The 17937-nt window shown below is 41.9% G+C and overlaps 1 protein-coding gene across 17 annotated transcripts in view; it reads right to left on the reverse strand.

Moving 5' to 3' along the window:
* Positions 1-4611: 4611 nt before the first annotated feature.
* The window catches only part of EPB41L3 (erythrocyte membrane protein band 4.1 like 3), a 272467-nt gene continuing 259141 nt past the window's right edge, over positions 4612-17937 (reverse strand). For 6 of the 17 annotated variants that reach the window (XM_066353286.1, XM_066353284.1, XM_066353283.1 and 3 more), the window contains 9 exons: positions 13975-14049; positions 11822-12541; positions 11191-11313; positions 10205-10588; positions 8565-8696; positions 7965-8063; positions 7292-7372; positions 6908-7024; positions 4612-5736 (listed from right to left, as the gene is read on the reverse strand). In XM_066353286.1, the coding sequence (XP_066209383.1) occupies positions 6914-7024; positions 7292-7372; positions 7965-8063; positions 8565-8696; positions 10205-10588; positions 11191-11313; positions 11822-12541; positions 13975-14049 (1725 nt within the window). In that variant the 3' untranslated portion in view covers positions 4612-5736; positions 6908-6913. The remainder of the gene's footprint in view (positions 5737-6907; positions 7025-7291; positions 7373-7964; positions 8064-8564; positions 8697-10204; positions 10589-11190; positions 11314-11821; positions 12542-13974; positions 14050-17937) is intronic. The other 11 variants (XM_066353295.1, XM_066353294.1, XM_066353297.1 and 8 more) reach the window with 4 other exon arrangements.

A 17937-nucleotide genomic window follows, 5' to 3' on the forward strand; every position in this document is an offset into this window, starting at 1 on the left:
ATGTTAGATTTCCTTTTTTCTTATGGCCACAAAGTATTCCATTGTGTAAATGGACCACAACTTTTTTATCCACTCATCTACTGATGGGCACTTGGGCTGCTTCCAAATCTTGGCTGTTGTAAACAACGCTGCAATGAACACAGGCGTACAAGTTTCCTCTGAATTAGTGTTTTGTTGGAGTTCTTCAGATAAATTCCCAGAAGTGCATCGCTGGGTCATAAGACAGTTCCATTTTTAATTTTTGAGGAATCTCCATACTGCTTTCCACAGTGGCTGCACCAGTCTGCATTCCCACCAGCAGTGCAGGAGGGTGCCCTTTTCTCCACACCCTTGCCAACACTTATTATTGATGAATCATTCTGACAGGTGTGAGGTGCTATTGATTTGCATTTCTCTGATTGGTGATATTGAGCATCTTTTCATATGTCTCTTGGACATCTGTATGTCCTCTTTAAAAAAGTATCTATTCAGACCCTTTGCCCATTTTTAAATTAAACTGCTTTTTTTGGTGTTGAGTTTTGTAAGTTCTTTATAAATTTTGTATATTAATCCCTTATCAGATGTATCAATGAATATGTTCTCCTGTTCAGCGGGTTGTCTTTTCATTTTGTTCATGGTTTCCTTTGCTGTGCAAAAACTTTTATTTTGATATAGTCCCATTTATTTTTTTCGTTTCCCTTGCCCGAGATATACCAGAAAAATTAGTTACGAGAAATAGCAAGATCTTACTACCCATATTTTCTTCTAAGATTTTTATAGTTTCAAGTTTATTATCTTTTATCCATTTTGAGTTCATTCTTGTGTATGGTGTAAGAAAAGTGGTCATTCCATTTTTTTCATATATCTGACCCAACACCATTTATTGAATAGACTATCTTTACCCCATTGTAAACTCATGCCTCCTGTGTTAAATATTAATTAGCCATAAAGGCATGGGTTTATTTCTGTGCTCTCTATTCTGTTCCATTGAACTATAGTCCTGTTCTTGTGCCAGTACCATGCTGTTTTGATTACTATGGCCTTGTACTTAATATCAGGTAGTGTGATACCTCCAATTTTGTTCTTCTTAAGACTGCTGTGGCTATCCAGGGTCTTTTGTAGTTCCATGTAAATTTTTGGATTATTAGTTTTAGTTTTGTAAAATACACCATTGGTGTCTTGTTAGGAATTGTGTTGACTCTATAGATTGCTTTGAGCAAAGTTGACACTTCTTATATCGTTAAATTACTCTAGTGAGAAAAGTAAAAAAGCATTTAAATGAAGGCACACAATCTGTGTTTTTAAGCAATTTTGGATCCATGTTTTGGATTCCAAGTTGATTTTTTTTATTAAGTGAATTAATTAGAATGGCATCGCTTTGCAAAACCATGCAGGTTTCAAGTGTACAACTCAATGTAACATCTGCACTCTGCATCATGCACCCTTTTCCCCAAAGTCTCTTTCTGTGCCCATCCCCCTTTGCCCACCTCCACCTGACCCTTACCCCCCCTTCCCACTCGCCAGGGTTGATGTTGACTTAAATGGCATAATAAATATACTAGAAAGTTAACATAATGAAAAGAATGGATTATAGCAATTAAGAAAAATGGACTGAGCAGTCCTACACGGTGCATGATTCTAACTCACTGTACCCAAGATGAAGGCTCAGAAATTTCAAAAGAATTTTAGAGTAGAGGGAGATGGAAGATTCTTCCGGGAGAGTACCACCACATGAAATCCCCCTCCCCATTATGTGATGCCCTCATCTCTCTTGCTGAGGTGGTGGGTGTCTCAGCGTCACTGCAATGCCACCCATTAACCCCAGTGCTACAGAAGGAGCAGGATGTGTCCCCCAGTGCTGATCTGTGCACTCCTTTGAGCTCCACTGGATGGAGAGCAGGAAGCATTCTACCCGAATAAAGGCTCTTACCTGAACTTTGCAGTTTACTCTATGACTCCCAAAGAAAATATCATGTAGATTTTTTAAAGGCTTGGCAACTCCATAACTACTATATTTGAGATCTCTGTGTGATTAGTAAGAATAATTGGCTGGACCATATGTCTTTAGATTTGTAATTTCTTTTTTTTGCTCGAGAGAACCCTACATTCTTGATTTTTTATTTTATTTATTTATTTATTTTTTTATTATTATTTTTTTTTATGATGCTCGGCCTGAACCATAGAGCAAATTGAGAAGCAAGTATTTCTTTACGGTGAGGCAAATAGCTAACTGAAGTAGAATTCCTCAGTTTCAGGAAGTATAATATCTAGGCTCTTTTCACATTTATCGCAATGTTCCATTTTTCTGTATTAATAGTGGCTAAGAAATGTTTGGTAGTAATCACTAAAAAATGTTCAGAGATTACCTAAGACTTGGGCAATAAGCATAGGTCAGTTTTATACATTAGTGGAATTAAGCTTTAAAATCATTGAATTAGGTAATGTTGGATAGGGCTTGACTAATCTCCAAATATGAATTTTCCATTTGTTGATGCTGCGAGCAGATCCCATGAGTTGCTTCTAATCAACAGGATATGGCAAAGGTGATGGGAAGCTGTCCATTGATTACATCATCTAAGACTCTGTCTTGCTAGGAGACACACTCTAGTCTCCCTCTGTTGTTGGCTTTGAAGAAGCAAGCTGTCAAAGTCTTGTGACAGTGAGAAAACGCATTCTGCAATAGCTGGAAAGAAGTTAGAAGCAGGTCCTTCCCTGGTTGAGGCCTACCCCCAGCCTTACAGGATCCAGTGAACCCATGCCCAAACACCTGACCTGCAAAAACTGGGAGATAATAAATATGACTTATTTTAAGCTGACAATTTTGTAGCAATTTGTTATATAACAATATAAAGCCAGCCGTAGATTGTGTTATTAGAAGTGGGGCTCTGCTGTCACACATGCACAAAAATGGGGCTGTGGCTTTGGAACTCCCACAGAACAGTGAGTGGAGGCTGGAAAACTTTAAAGAGCAATAACAGAGAAGAGAAAGAGCTGGAAACCTACAACTTCCCTGACAATGTGTAATAAAAAAAATGACTCTAGCTGGTTGGCTCAGAGGGAGAGTGTTGGCTCGGCGTGTGGAAGTCCCGGGATCAATTCTCAGTCAGGGCACACAGGAGAAGCGCCCATCTGCTTCTGTATCCCTCCTCCTCCTGCAGCCATAGCTTGATGGTTTGAGCCCATAGGCCCCAGGTACTGAGGGTGGCTCTGTGGTCTGCCTCAGGCACTAAAAATAGCTTGGTCATGAGCCCACTCCCAGATGAGTAGAACCTTGGTCCCAGATGGGGGTTGCCAGGTGGATCCTGGTTGGGGCACATGTAGGAGTCTATCTTCCCTCCTCTCACTTAGGAAAGAAGGAAAAAAAAATGAACAAGCACTTACTGATGAGGACAGAAAAATATAAAACACACTAGTTTTGGCTTAAAACAGTGACCATAGAAACAACCTGATGAACCCAAACCAAGTGGATGGGGTGCAGGCCCACTGGGAGGCCGCATACTGTATTGTTTCAATTACATGTTCATTTTTCCCAACACTTTTTAGATTGGCTTCAAACACAATTTGGTTCCTAAAATGAATACTCAGTGTTGACAGTAAGGACAAGAGGATAATACGTTCAGAGATAAATAAGAATTTGACAAGTTCAATAAGACCAAGTATATGATCACATTTAACAATTTTCTGAAAAAAAAAAATTACTTAAAAAAAATCAGAAAGTTAGGTAAAGTAGAACAAGGTAGGAAACACCAGAAAGTATGTTTAGATGTTAGGATGACAGTCGGTAACAAAGAGCCCATTCTCAGTCCCTGACAGGCGAGGAGCCTGTGGGGCGTGGATGAGCTGCGGGGTCACAGCACGGGCCCTCGTGATGCACCAGGAACCCCCTCAGCTACGCAGCTGACATGCAGGGAAGAGGTGGCTCTTTGGTAGATGAAAAGTACCCAGAAACCCTGGTTTCTTATAAAACAGTCAAGGCCCTGGCTGGTTGGCTCAGCGGTAGAGCGTCAGCCTGGCGTGCGGGGGACCCGGGTTCGATTCCCGGCCAGGGCACATAGGAGAAGCGCCCATTTGCTTCTCCCCACCCCCCCTCCTTCCTCTCTGTCTCTCTCTTCCCCTCCCGCAGCGAGGCTTCATTGGAGCAAAGATGGCCCGGGCACTGGGGATGGCTCCTTGGCCTCTGCCCCAGGCGCTAGAGTGGCTCTGGTCGCGGCAGAGCGATGCCCTGGAGGGGCAAGGCATCGCCCCCTGGTGGGCAGAGTGTCGTCCCTGGTGGGCGTGCCGGGTGGATCCCGGTGGGGCACATGCGGGAGTCTGTCTGTCTCTCCCCGTTTCCAGCTTCAGAAAAATACACACACACACACACACACACACACACACAAATAAAATAGTCAAAACTTTATGAGATTCTGTACTTTAAAAAAGGAGGCCTTCACAGGCAATCAAACATTAATACATGTATTCTCCTCCCCATTTCCAATACCTGGAACAGTCCACGCACTATATCATCCTATATACACTTTTTATCATGTACAACAACAGGCGATCTATGCTGCAGATGAATGAGGCCTTTGATGTCATGCGAATATTACCAATGGGCTACACACACACAATACTAAAATTATTACACAGAGAACGCATTTGCCATTTTTATTTCGCTATGCAGAAACATACATTCACCAAGGCTGTGTGATGCAGTAGACAGTGTAATGGAGAATATATCTTTTTGAAGGCTATTTATAACTCAACACTAAATAGTTTAATTACAGTGAAAATTCTGTACAGTTTAAGGCTTGGCTCTGAACTAGGTTGTAAATATGGACCAGATTTGGAAATAAAATACTTTTTTTTCAAGTAAAAGAAATCAATTTAAAAATATAAGAAGAAATGGAGAAAGGGGGGAAAAACAACAGAAACTCAACAGGTTTTTCTAGAGTAAAATTTCATAGTATTGTAAACTAACAAAAATACATATCTTCTTCCCAAAATAATGACAATTTACATATTTAGGACTTGATAGGAAACTTTGGGAAGCTTTCCAGATTGAACACGGACCAAAGTGGACGATAAGCAAGAAATCACATTAATATGCTAAAATCAGTGCTACCTTAGAATGAATTAAATTAGATACACAAAGCAGGATTGTAAGCATTAAATATTTCCAGATGATCAGAGAGTCATCACTGTTTATGGGTTAAGAGTCATAAAACCAGATGAAACAGATACAAGATTCAAGTGTTTACTGAATAAACTCGGTTATTGGCACATCTACTCTGGGATAAAGCCTGACACACCAGGCCTAGACAGCTTCTAGCATTTTAGGGTCATCTTCATGTATCTGTAAACAAAAGATCTGTTACCTAAGAAATGGCAAATTTGTTTCGACTTTAATAATAATAAACTATAAAAGGCAAGGATTGTGTATGTGTTACATGAGATCACGGTTTATATTGTTGGTTATGGATGTGCAGGTATAGCTGAAAATTTAGACCCTCTGTGAAAATAAAAAAAATGCTGCTCTTTTGTAATTTTATCGTTGCTTCATGCAATATCAGTTTAGTTGATGCTGATTCAGATTGCTTTATTATGGAAAGATCTCTCTGCCAGTGTTCCTTATTAATGGTCAAGGTCTGTTCTTCTGGACTGAACATTTTTCCACGGGCAGAGATGAGTCAGTTGGGTTAGAAGAGGGAACTCCATCTAGGCTCTGGTTTTCCTAATGGTTTGCATGACTGGATTCCTGTGCAGGCTAAGTTATTCCTATAGAAAAGAGATTTGATCAGTTACTCATTTGAAAACATCTGAGATCAAGGTCACAAGAAAAGTATCTTGCAGGTTATTCAATGCTCCTTTTGACAAGATGCTGTAAAATATCAGTGTAAGTCACTGATACATTTTGTCTTGAATAACTACAGTATGGCCCCAGTCGCTGACGGTCACTGGAAAGACTCTTTTTTTGCTATTTATTTTCCAAGTTACATTATTCATTTGAATTTTAGTTTTTATATTTTTCTTTAAGAGAGGTCACTCATCAACCTATGTTTCTTAAACCAATGTTAGAGAACTAACTTCTTTGATTTATGCATGAAAAACATTTAAGAGACTCTTATCACATAGCCAAGTGTGCAAGTAGCTCATCAGTTGCATTCAGCATTCAAAACCCTCGGGGATGCTGAGAGCCGCACGCATTCTTGCATGGCAGGTTAGTATGCGTGGCAAGTCTATGCACACACAGAGGATGCTGTCTGCATGGGAGGCCAGCCAAACAGCGGCAGCAAAGGCATGCACTTCCTGGAGGCAAACGGGACCACAGTGCTGCATTTTCCCTCCTCCTGAGACACAGTGCTACACTAAGGGAAAAAACAAGCAACCCACAGAATACAGAAAATAGAAGACATCCAAAATGAAAGGGAGTGTTCAGGTTTCAAATTAAAAAACAACGCAGAACAAAAGCATAAATAGGCTATAACCAAGCAGCTGAAGAAAAAGCTTATTATGGGATCATGTTGCCATCCAAAGGAGAAAGGAGTATATATTATTGCCCTAGTATTTGCAACACTCAAATGTACCTTTCAGAACAAAACTGCCTTAGTTCTGATTAGGTCACAACGGCAAGTAAAATCAAATTTGGCCTTGCAAGTTTGGTTAATAAAATGAGTACAGCACACGGATTAAAAGGGAACGTGAACGCGACCATGCAAGCCTAGACCCGGCTGTTCCTGTGTCCTCTGACTGGCGGTGCACGGCCACAACTCAGGTCTGGAGGAAACCAGTACCTGGCAAGCAGTTCTCCCTCCTTTTGGTAACCAGCCTTGCAAATGCCAGCGAGAGAAAACAGGACAGGGAGGAATCAGGGGGAAAGATGAGAGGGAAGCACCCCACGCCCCATGCCAGCCAAGGCCACGCCAGGAGAAACAGTGTCACTTCTTACCTGGGGTCAATCCTCTCCATCTTCTGGTGTGATCTCTGTCTCTTTATGAACCACTACTTTGGTCACTGACATGTCAGGGTGCTGCTCTTTGGCCTCTTTAATTGCCTGAGCCAGCGCCTAATCCCCAGGACATCAGAGAAGGGCAGAGACAAAAAGGAGGTGGAACATGCGTGATCAGTAGCAAGCTGGAGACCTACGAGCTAGATCTTCATACACAATTTACAAATGAGATACAGTGATTGCAAAAGGAATCATACGTTGTCTGTTGGAAAGTTAATTCAGAAAATTGTTTAGAGTATGTGCTGGACTGTAAGAATAGCATTGGGAAGAGTAGGGTCAAGAAGTGTCTCTGGAAGGGTGTTCACCACCTCACACACACACTACCTGGTCATGGTCGATGTCGGCATCGCCCGTGATGACTATTCGCTTCTCAATCCTCGTCTCTGAAATGCCTCCTTTCACAGTCTGGAAGGGAGAGACAGCATTATGAGTTTGCGCACTTGGAGGAACAATTATTGTTCAATGGAGGAAATGGAAGAAAATGCTGACAGTTTTTTAAGTAACACCACTTTTTTTTTTGGTAACTTTTTATTACCAATGTGAACCATTACAGTTCACATACAATTGTTTCAGGTGCACAACCCGGTGATTAGACATTTATATAACTTCTGAAGTTAAGTCCTCGATAAGTCTAGCACCCATGTGAGCCCATACATAGTTATTATAATTTCATTCATTAAGAACCAAAAGAGAATTCAATGGTAGTTACTTTAAATTGTTAATTTCAGAAACGAGGGTAGAATGGAGTCCTATGGACTTGGCTGGCCAGTGTTCCTGGAATACCTACCAAGTGTCAAAGTAAAGGTTACCAGAATGTATATTTCTAAACAGACTAGCCCATGAGGACAAATGTTCCAAAAATGCAGTAGTTGTGAAGGCTCCAGTGCAGCTATCCTGGTCATCTGAGAATCACAGAACTATTAGCTTACGCAGCCCAACCCAGAGGAAGTTCTGAGCGAGGGACTGACTTTTCCCACCTCCTTCCTGTCCCGCTTACTTTGGTGATATGAGTGGTGGTCGTGGTGCTGGTGGTTTCAGATGTGATCGTCTGGGCGCTCATTAGCACGCCTGGCTCCAAATCAGCGCTAGGATCAACCTAAGCAAAGAAACAGAGTCACACTCATATAGTGACATTACTCTTCAGGCGCTGGCTACATTATTAGCTTACGGCTGGCTTTCTGGTGATTTAGTTGTCTCCCACAACCACTGTGCGCCTTCATCCACATCTGGCAGCTGCCAATATGGGTCAAGACGGAACCAGACATGGCCAGAATTAGCCAGCATGAGTAAAACTGGGACTTGAGAAATGAGCGTAGTGATTGGACGAGCTAATATTTTACCTTATCTATGGCGATGAAAATAGGTGTCTGGCCTTTTCCTACAGTTTTAGATATAGGAAGCCTTGTTTAAACCACCTGCTACACCACAGTCGGTAACAAAATGACAATTATTGCATCACTCTCTTGATAGGAACAGTCTGGCTGCTCGTCCCTCTGAGGCTCACAAATTAAAAACCATGCAGTTATACTTAAATGCCCCAAGGTATTAAAGGGGTAAAATGAGGTGCCAGGGCTCTGGTCTTCACAGGCTACCTTACCTGTGATGATTCGTATGTTATGGTTTTGGTTTCCGTGTGAACAACTGGCAATTCCTTGGTAGAAATTTCCAGCTTTACTCCTCCTGGTGAAACACTGCCAAAACCGATGGTTTCTGTCTTCACAGTGGATGACTGTGCCAGTGGGAAGTAGAGAGAGTGGCTATTAGTTTGCATAAACACAGTTTTGGTTTTCTTCCTTCCCACTTGGTGGATATATATATATATATATATATATAAGCACAGGACAGTATGAAATAAATGTTTACATAGTCCATGGGGTAAGTACGTCTGGGACTGAGATACACAACAGATACATGTTTAGCAGTCTCCCAGAATTCCACAGCCTTTTCTTTTTTTTTTTGCATTTTTCTTAAGTGAGAAGTGGGGAGGCAGAGAGACAGGCTCCCACATGCACCCGACCAGGATCAACCCGGCATGCCCACCAGGGGGCGATGCTCTGCCCATCTGGGGTGTCGCTCTGTTGCAACCAGAGCCACTCTAGCGCCTGAGGCGAGGCCATGGAGCCATCCTCAGGGGGGAGAAGCAGATGGGCGCTTCTCCTGTGTGCCCTGACTGGGAATCGAACATGGTCATCCACACACCAGGCCAACACTCTACCATTGAGTCAACCAGCCAGGGCTCCACAGCCTCTTTTTATGGAATGTTCCAGGTAAAGGAAAACATAAAACTATTTTTATGTCCCCCCCTCTTTCATCTCATAAGCTAATCTTAATAAATTAAAAAATCATAAAATAGCCTCTTTAAAAATATTAACTGTTTAGAATAAAGGAACAAGTAATAACACCTGACCTACCTGCCATCAATTCTTTAAGAATTGTAAGAAAAGAAGATAAAGAATAAAGTTCTGGTATTTGGCACTTGGACCAGCATGGACTTTGGTCCTTTAAGATTACACTGACCAGAAATAAATTTATAAATTTTCTAATACCTTGGCTGGACATGCATTTCCCAGGTTTAGCACCAATTACAATAATGATGGTGAGAGTAGAAATCATTTCCTGAAACTGTACATTATTAAGAATCATTATATATGTTTGCATAAGACCCACCGTTACCTTGCAAGATTGAAAATAAGAGACACAAAATGTACTTGAAGACAGTAGAAAATTAAACCTAGCTCTATCTTTATGTTTAACTAAGTTTCAAGGACAAATAGTTTACTTGAATGCTAAAAGTAACATTAACTACTAGTTACCTCAAGGCCCTGGCCGGTTGGCTCAGCGGTGGAGCGTCGGCCTGGCGAGCGGGGGACCCAGGTTCGATTCCCGGCTGGGGCACATGGGAGAGGAGCCCATTTGCTTCTCCACCCCCCCTCCTTCCTCTCTGTCTCTCTCTTCCCCTCCCGCAGCCAGGGCTCCATTGGAGTGGGGATGGCCCGGGCGCTGGGGATGGCTCCTTGGCCTCTGCCCCGGGCGCTGGAGTGGCTCTGGTCGCGCGGAGCGATGCCCCGGAGGGGCAGAGCATCGCCCCCTGGTGGGCAGAGGGTCACCCCTGGTGGGCGTGCCGCGTGGATCCCAGTCGGGCGCATGCGGGAGTCTGTCTGTCTCTCCCCGTTTCCAGCTTCAGAAAAATACAAACAAAACAAAACAAAACAAAAAACAAAAAAAACTACTAGTTACCTCAAAATTAGGTTTTTGTCCCAAAGTTTCAGAAACATGGATGGCTACACTCTGCTGCTCCTCTGGCTCACGGGAAGCAGTGGCCGTCTCTTCCTGCTCCAGTACAGCTGTCTCGGCCACCTCCTTTTTCTCGTCTTTAGCGCCCTCCGTCAGAGCAGAGCTCTCCCTCCCTTTAACGCTGGAAGCATCAGCGGAGGCTGCCTGCGCCGCAGCATCCGCGTCATCTCCAGCCGCGTAGGAAGCATCCCCACTTGCGTGCACGTTCATCACATGTCTTTCCTCCACCAGCACAGTTTCCTGCACAACCTTCTCAGTGCTCAGTGGCTGAGGGTGTTGGGATGTTTCGGTCTCTGTTTCGCTGGACCCTGTCTTGGTTTCCGTTTTCTGCAAGGGAAAAAAGAGTGTGGTGTCAGTGTGGCTTTCCATAAACCAAAGGTCCAAAAACAACAACAACAAAAAAGACGCCACTCACCAGGATGTCTAAAGCGAGTGTCAAGTCCTTATAACCAGAAACACTTATAAAAAATATAAATTAGCCTTCAGTCCTCCCACCAGGACTTTGATGGCTGCCCTCTGCCCCAACACATACTTGAATCTGTGCTGCTACTTTAGAATATCCGCAAAAGAAACAAAATGCAGTATAAAATACAATTAAAAAATAAACCAGCAACAACCAAAAAAGCATTGTAGCACATTCCAATTAATTTTGGCTGCTTTTTTGAACCTAAGAGGTGACATAAAATGCTTTTAAAAAATTAAATGCTATTAAAATTTCTCAACACCATTGCCCTTTGAATATCTTAAGTATGTTCTTATAATGGAACTAAATGCATAGGACAGATATGCCAAGCAGGCACCTTTGAGGTGTTTGAGACAGAGCTCACTTGGGATGAAAACATACATACTCGCAGCAAAAAAGCCATAAAGAAATAAAGCAAGGCAAACAGGCAGAGTCAGGAACACCAAGGATGGAAGCGAAAGGCCACCTGAACCCAGCTTTGAGAAGAAGAAGTAACCCCTCCTATGAATTCTGTTGGTTTTCTCGCAGACTCTAATAAACTGAAGATTTCAGAGCCATCCATGAGCTTTTCACCAGAAGACTGCTTAGTCTGAGTGAACAAAGAAATGGAGAGTCAACCACAGAGACAGGTACATACACAGGCACATAGCACATTCGCAGCTGGTTAGACCAAGTTGGAGGCGGAGGAGAGAGGGAGGAGGGATGAAGGAATCTACCATACCGACTTTGGAAACAGAAAAGAAAGGGAAATAAAATAGCAACCGAGGTGAGCACGAGCTCTCGTTTGGGAAAGCGGAGACAGTTGTTAGGATTGAGGCGGCGCTGTGTGAAGCGGGTCATCTCCCTCCACTGCAGCCCCAGCAGCAGCACGGCCACATCTCGGGGGCGGGAGCTGCAGGCAGAACGGCAAGTGTCTGAAGGCTCCCGGGGCTGCGGCACTGCCTGCGCCACGAGCAAAGGTAAAAAGCTTGGGTTGGCTGCTCTGAACATAAAGCCAAACAGCAAGAGAAACAGAAAGGTTCAGGGTGGAAGGGTGCTGCCTCAAAATCATCATGCTGGAATCTGAAACGGTGGCCCAAATGAAAGGCACTGGTTACCACGACTCGGGACGCGGCTGCCTCGGAAAGATAGCGGGCAGTGGCCACGGAGTAGGCCGGTTCCTGGGAGTACCTCCACTCGGACAGGCTCTTCCTTCTGGGTCCAAAGAACCCCACTTGTAAGACCTCACCCTCTGGTGCTTGCTCAGTTTGACTCAACTGCACACTCTCCAGGCCCGTGTGCAGAGCCACGGCCCCTCCCAGCACCCGGGCTTGCTTGAGGCCATCTTCTTCGGGACTCTGCCGGCGGGAATCAGCCTCCTTGATGGGAGCCAAGGATTCTGACAACCTCCGCTTTGGAGTGTGGACCTCGGGGCCTCTCCTGGATTTCTCATCAGAGATGGCTTCCAGGACCTCATACTCTGTCATGACGGGAATGATCTTCACTGACTCCATTTTCTGAAGCGCTTCCAGAGTGGAGGGTGGCACTCCCTTCTCCCCCTCCTTAGCTTTTCCAGTCATAGTCACAATTTTTCCAGATACGGCATCATAGGACTTTCCTAGAGTGTATATTTTCTGTTTGCTTTCTTCTTTCAATTGCATTTCTCGGGCCAAGTCATCGAAGCTCTGCATTTCAATGGTACTAGATCTCAACATGTCGGTGGGGATGTCACCAGTTCTACTGCTCACGGTCACCACCTTGTAAGTCACAATCTTTCTTGCATCACCATCAACTACCTCAGCAGGAATTCTGTCTACAAAAACCCAATCCTCTGTGCCCTATATTTGAAATATAAAAGCTAAATTAGAAATTCTGATGGTATCTCATTTCTAAAACAAGAATCCTTTAGTTAAAATCAGGGTGAGAGCTACTACACTCATGTGACTGGTGTTATTATCTAAGAAGTATGGCTGCACTCTATTCTCATCTGAAATTTATAAACTCTAACCTTCAATTCAGAATACAGTCTGCATGTAGAGCTGCGATTTCAGATTTCTTTAAATAGAGATAGACTTTGGTAGCAAATGTTGCAAGAAATATATCTGATGGTAGGTTAAACATCTGATTATTCTATAGTATATTTCAAGAATAAATAATATTATTGAAGTGGCTGTATGAGTTACTTAACTTTACTTAGGTGAACACAGATAGTTTTCCATGTGAAATGTAGTAGTGTACTTTCTGTCTGCTGTTCTCACAAAAAAATTTGCAGCATTCCACAAATTTCTATAAGTACACATTTCATGTTTGTAAGCTATACTTCCTTATTTGGGAGATCAAATCCATGATACCACTTATTATCCAATAAATAACGAGTGTGCCTGTGTTCAAGGCATTGTAATGAGATATCTCTTCCTGTTGGGATATTGTTGGAACCTCTGATAATGAGTAGTAGTCTGTGCAATGTCCAATCTTATTTGCAACTGAATTTCACCATCTTGGTACTTTCTTTGCCACTTTCCTTAGTATTAGTGCCAATAAGGCAGAAGAAATCAAAGTTAAGACATCTTTGCATTTGGGAAGCCTAATAGGAAGTGAGCAGGTAGGTGGTTGACTAGTCTAACAGGTTACAGAGGGAAGAGAAATCAAACCAGGAGCAGATGAGCACCTTGGTTTACATTTTAAATTAGAATATTTTCTACTTTCATATATACCTGTCTGAAAACTTGAATCTAGACATATGTGTGCCTTAAGAAAAAGGGTTGCAGAGTCATCTACATGTTGGTGCTGGATGAGATGAAATGAATTGAAAGATAGCCTCTAGGGCCGATGGGACAGTTTTTGGAAAACGATTTGATGAGAGGTAACGATACAGCCCACAGAGTCTCCTTCCCGCGTTTTCTTTATCACACTTGGCTAGTGGGAAAACCAATAAAAATTCGGAACTTCCAACATCATTCAAAGTCATCTAAATTAGTACTACACTACATACAAAACAAAGGGTAAAATGCTCCAATAATACTATTAGAAATGACCACAGACAGACAAAACCAACTACAAGCAAAAGCGATAAAGGCATGATGTCTAACTGATAACTACAATGGTGAGAAATTCCTTTTTCCCCTCCGCAGAAGCTAAGCAAAAACATACACCTACCTCAGTTTTCAGCAAGGCGAATTTTAAAAAGAAAACAAACACTCAAGACATTTAATGACACTGCAATCCGAAGAGTTATTCCCTTTGGGAAAATTCCTTTATGCATGTTTTTTACCTGAGACTCAAGGAATGGAGAAGTTCCTTGCTGCAAAAATATAACATTTTCAGAAATCTCTCTTTCTTCTTTGGTCTGTTTGAATAAAGGGGGTTGGGTTGGAGAAGAGGAAGTAGAAAGTTTCCAAAAAGGCAAGTTAGGAAGAGAATTCTTTCATTGTTCTATACATATAAGACCCATTCGTGTTTTGTTTTGTTTTCTGAAGCAAATTATTATTTATTAATTCGAAAAATGGTCTAAAACCATCTCAAAAAGTGAATGGTTCTTTCCTAAACACAACAGATGATTTTCTGAAATGCTGCTGTGTGTGTGACCCAAACATTTTTCATTTCTACGAACAGAACACGCAAGCGCAATATGGAGAGCGCCCGGGCTCCTGAACGGGGACTCTGTGTCTGTCAGTTGTTCGCAACACCGTAGAGTGAGCATTAAAAGAAAATGTAAAGATTTAAATAAAATTATGGTAGGAGTACGTCCTCACTCCTGTTGCTGACAAATATGTGACTAAAGTCCCCCGTTTAAGTGCTGCCTGATAAAGAGTCAAGATGCACACAGGTCACTGCATTCGCTACGAAGTTGAATAAATCTGGTTATACCTCGATTAACTTATTTTATTGTTCCACAAATGAACGTAAAATAGACTCAAGGTAATAGCTTTAGCTGAACTCTTATTACATGGTGAAGGCTTTAAAAAAGTCCATTTTGGTGAAAAAATTAAGTATTTCAAATCATGCTTATCTTTATCATATGAAATTAAGAAAGAAACATTAAATATGTCACGTTAGAACTAGTTGGTCCCTTTCGTCTGCTTCTTACTCCTTTCTTTGGTATTAGGCATAGTTTCGGTGGCGACACAGGAGCTGCTGCGCCTCTCTCTGCACACAGCACTCGGCCTCAGAGGAGTGACAGGAAGGAGATTTTGGAAGATAAATTTAAAAATAACAGGAAGTTCAAAGTTTCTAGAAGAATGGAGTTTTTGAAACAAATTCATTGTTGTAAACAACAGAATTTTATGAGAGCTATTTAATGAAGAACAAATAAGATATTTTCAAAGGAAAAAAAAATCCCTAGCCTGCTCCCTTATGAAGAAAGGTATTGGGAGAGACCAAATGTACCGCATGGAATGATCACATGTGGATTTTTGTTTGTTTTGTATCCAATCATAGCCTCTTTTACAAACAGGAGTAAAAAATAGGAAAGAAAAGTAAAAATTTTAGGTACTTTTTGGAATACCACTGTTAAGCCTCTATTTACAATCATCGAACTAAATATTTTTCCTAAGATGAAAGCTTAAAAAAAACAAAACCAGCAAGAAAAATGTGGTTTTCTGTTGGGGACTGAAAAATAAACAGAGTATTTTGCAGACTGGATTTTGGGGACAGGGGTGCTGGGAGCTGGCTGTGGGCTGGCAGTCTGCCCAACCCCCCACCTCACCTGCCTAATTAAGTTAACAAAGGGCTGTGCTTCAGTATTCAACCTGCCCACCCACATTCCCCGGAAGAGACTGGAAGCATGTTCCTTCTGGGAGTAAAGTTAGATTGACTAATATGGTGGGGGTTGTCTTTTGAGTTGCCTTGAAAACTTAATTGAATTGCTAATGGCCCATGTTACCCAGAAAATAAAAATGGATGTTTTGGGGGGGGGCAGCCATGTTTTTGTGGCTCGAACAGTAGTGACTGTCGGCAATGAGCTGTGGCACTCTCCCGAACCCATCCTGTATGTATCTTTAAGTCTCTGTCTAGCTTTCATTCAATTTCATACCATTTCCTGCTTGAGACCCTGGAATAGACTCGTCGCGCGGGACGCGGCCGTTTTCAACACATCCTGTCGCCTGACATCCACTAATTTCAAAAAGGTCTGTGTCTATAACTGAAACCGTCTACACCGTCTGCATTCAGAGCTGGGAATGTCCAATAACAGACAAGGGTAACAAAAGGGGAGAGATTCTAAAATTAAGCCCTAGATATGGTCAACCCCAATTCAGTTCAGCTGACAGAGAAGGGATACCAATTAAGAAAAGTTGATAATTGAAACATTTACTTGTATAACAGGTTAGAACAGAGTTAGATGTATACTCCAACCATATTGTTTAGTTACTTAAAAGTTCATTTCTGTATCATAATTGGGAAACAACCCTATGCTGGCATGCACAATTCACAGAGGTGTATTAGCTCTCAGGGGAGTTCAGGGTTTCTACAGAGCTGTCACTCATTTCTGCCTGGGCCAATGTATGGGGTACACATCACTGTTTTTAAAATTTCCCAAGATAATTTTAATATGCACTAGTTTCACCCCAAGGCCTGGGTGTAAAATCACTGCAGTCAGAATCAGAAGATGGAGAGATTTCTTCCTATTCGTAAATAAATGATCCCTGGTGAATGGTTTTTTTTGTTTTTTTTTTCTTTTCCCAATTTGAAGTCCATCTGCGACCTGAATAGCAAAAGTAGAGCTGGACCAGAAAGCAGACAAACACACAGAGAGAATCTGTTCTATCTACTCACGGTAGTTATGTTCGCTAACATCACTATGAACAATGCAATGAATCAGTGAATACTGAAACTCTAACCCATTGGGGGACTACAGGAGGTTCTGGTGAACCACTGGTCATATCGACACATAACTTCGTTTTATATGTGTGTCTGTTTCAAGACCCTTACATTTAATATATTGATGTTACTAATTCATCAACAGTGAACTCATGGTCAACAAGGCTACAACTTCCTCCTGAATGAAGCTCATCTAGCACATATAGTTTCCCGGGAGGCGCATCGCCGCCCTCTCACGCTTAGGAACACTGGACAGCAAGCACTTCCGCACCTTGCCCGGAGCCCATTCTAAAGAGCAAAATCACTAGCAAAAACACATAAAAGCAAACATGTGGTACTAAGTAGGCCATGGAAAGGACACCTGTTCACAGCATGAGAGCTGAAGCAAGAAAGTAGAGCTGCCTTTCAACCTCAGCTGGGAACGTAGGAACTGAGACACTGAAATTCTTCACCACTCTGAGCCTGTCTGCAAATGACCATGAACGCACTGTTCATATTAACTTCAGGGTTACAATACAGTTTAGGGAGTAAGCAAATTTGCACATATGGACTCTGTGGATGAGGAGGACTGACTGTACTAATCTTACATACCTGTAAAACCAGCCACATTAGAAAGAGGAGCAAACCGGCACTGTGGAAGTGGGTACTGCATGTTGGCTGGGATTTGGAAAGTTAGTATTTAATTAACCACAGTGGGATATACCTCTAACATGGACTAGGCAGAGGTGTATCTTGGAAGGTGGTCATGGGAAATATCTGTGGACAGAAGATGTACCTAGAACTCCTCACATACCAATTATCCACCCCTCCTGTGTTTTGTGGAACCTGAATGTGGGTTTGTCTGTTTCCCAAAGTTAATGAGGACTTGATGTTATCTGCTGCTTAGGGGCACATCCTCGTTATCTGATTGCTAATATTTGAAGCTTCAAATCAATGTCAATACATTTCTTATTTTACAGAAAACATACAAAAGTCTTAGAGTATCATCACCATTACTATCTCATTATTTGGATCTCTAATTCTTAATTTTCTTCTAATCATAAATTGGTAGCCTTTTATAGAAATATTTACTTTGAAGTTAACCACCACAGATAAAAGAAAAAGGTGGTCACATTAAAAATCATTTGTAGTTAGACTTCTTCCATAACATTTTGTCATTAAGATTACCAAAAAAAAATCCAACTAAGCTTGGGGTCTGAATCAAAGTGTCTTTACCCTCTGATACAAACAGTAATGTTTTATTTGGGATGTCATTTTTTAAAATTAAATTAAATATTTCCTTCTAGGAATAACTGGAATTCTTTTTAAATTGGTCAATTACCATTTACTTAATTTAAAGAGGGACATATTAGCCTGACCAGGTGGCGCAGTGGATACAGTGTTGAACTGGGACACAGAGGACCCAGGTTCAATACCA

The sequence above is a fragment of the Saccopteryx leptura genome, chromosome 11 (genome assembly GCF_036850995.1).
Source record: "Saccopteryx leptura isolate mSacLep1 chromosome 11, mSacLep1_pri_phased_curated, whole genome shotgun sequence".
Lineage (NCBI taxonomy): Eukaryota > Metazoa > Chordata > Mammalia > Chiroptera > Emballonuridae > Saccopteryx > Saccopteryx leptura.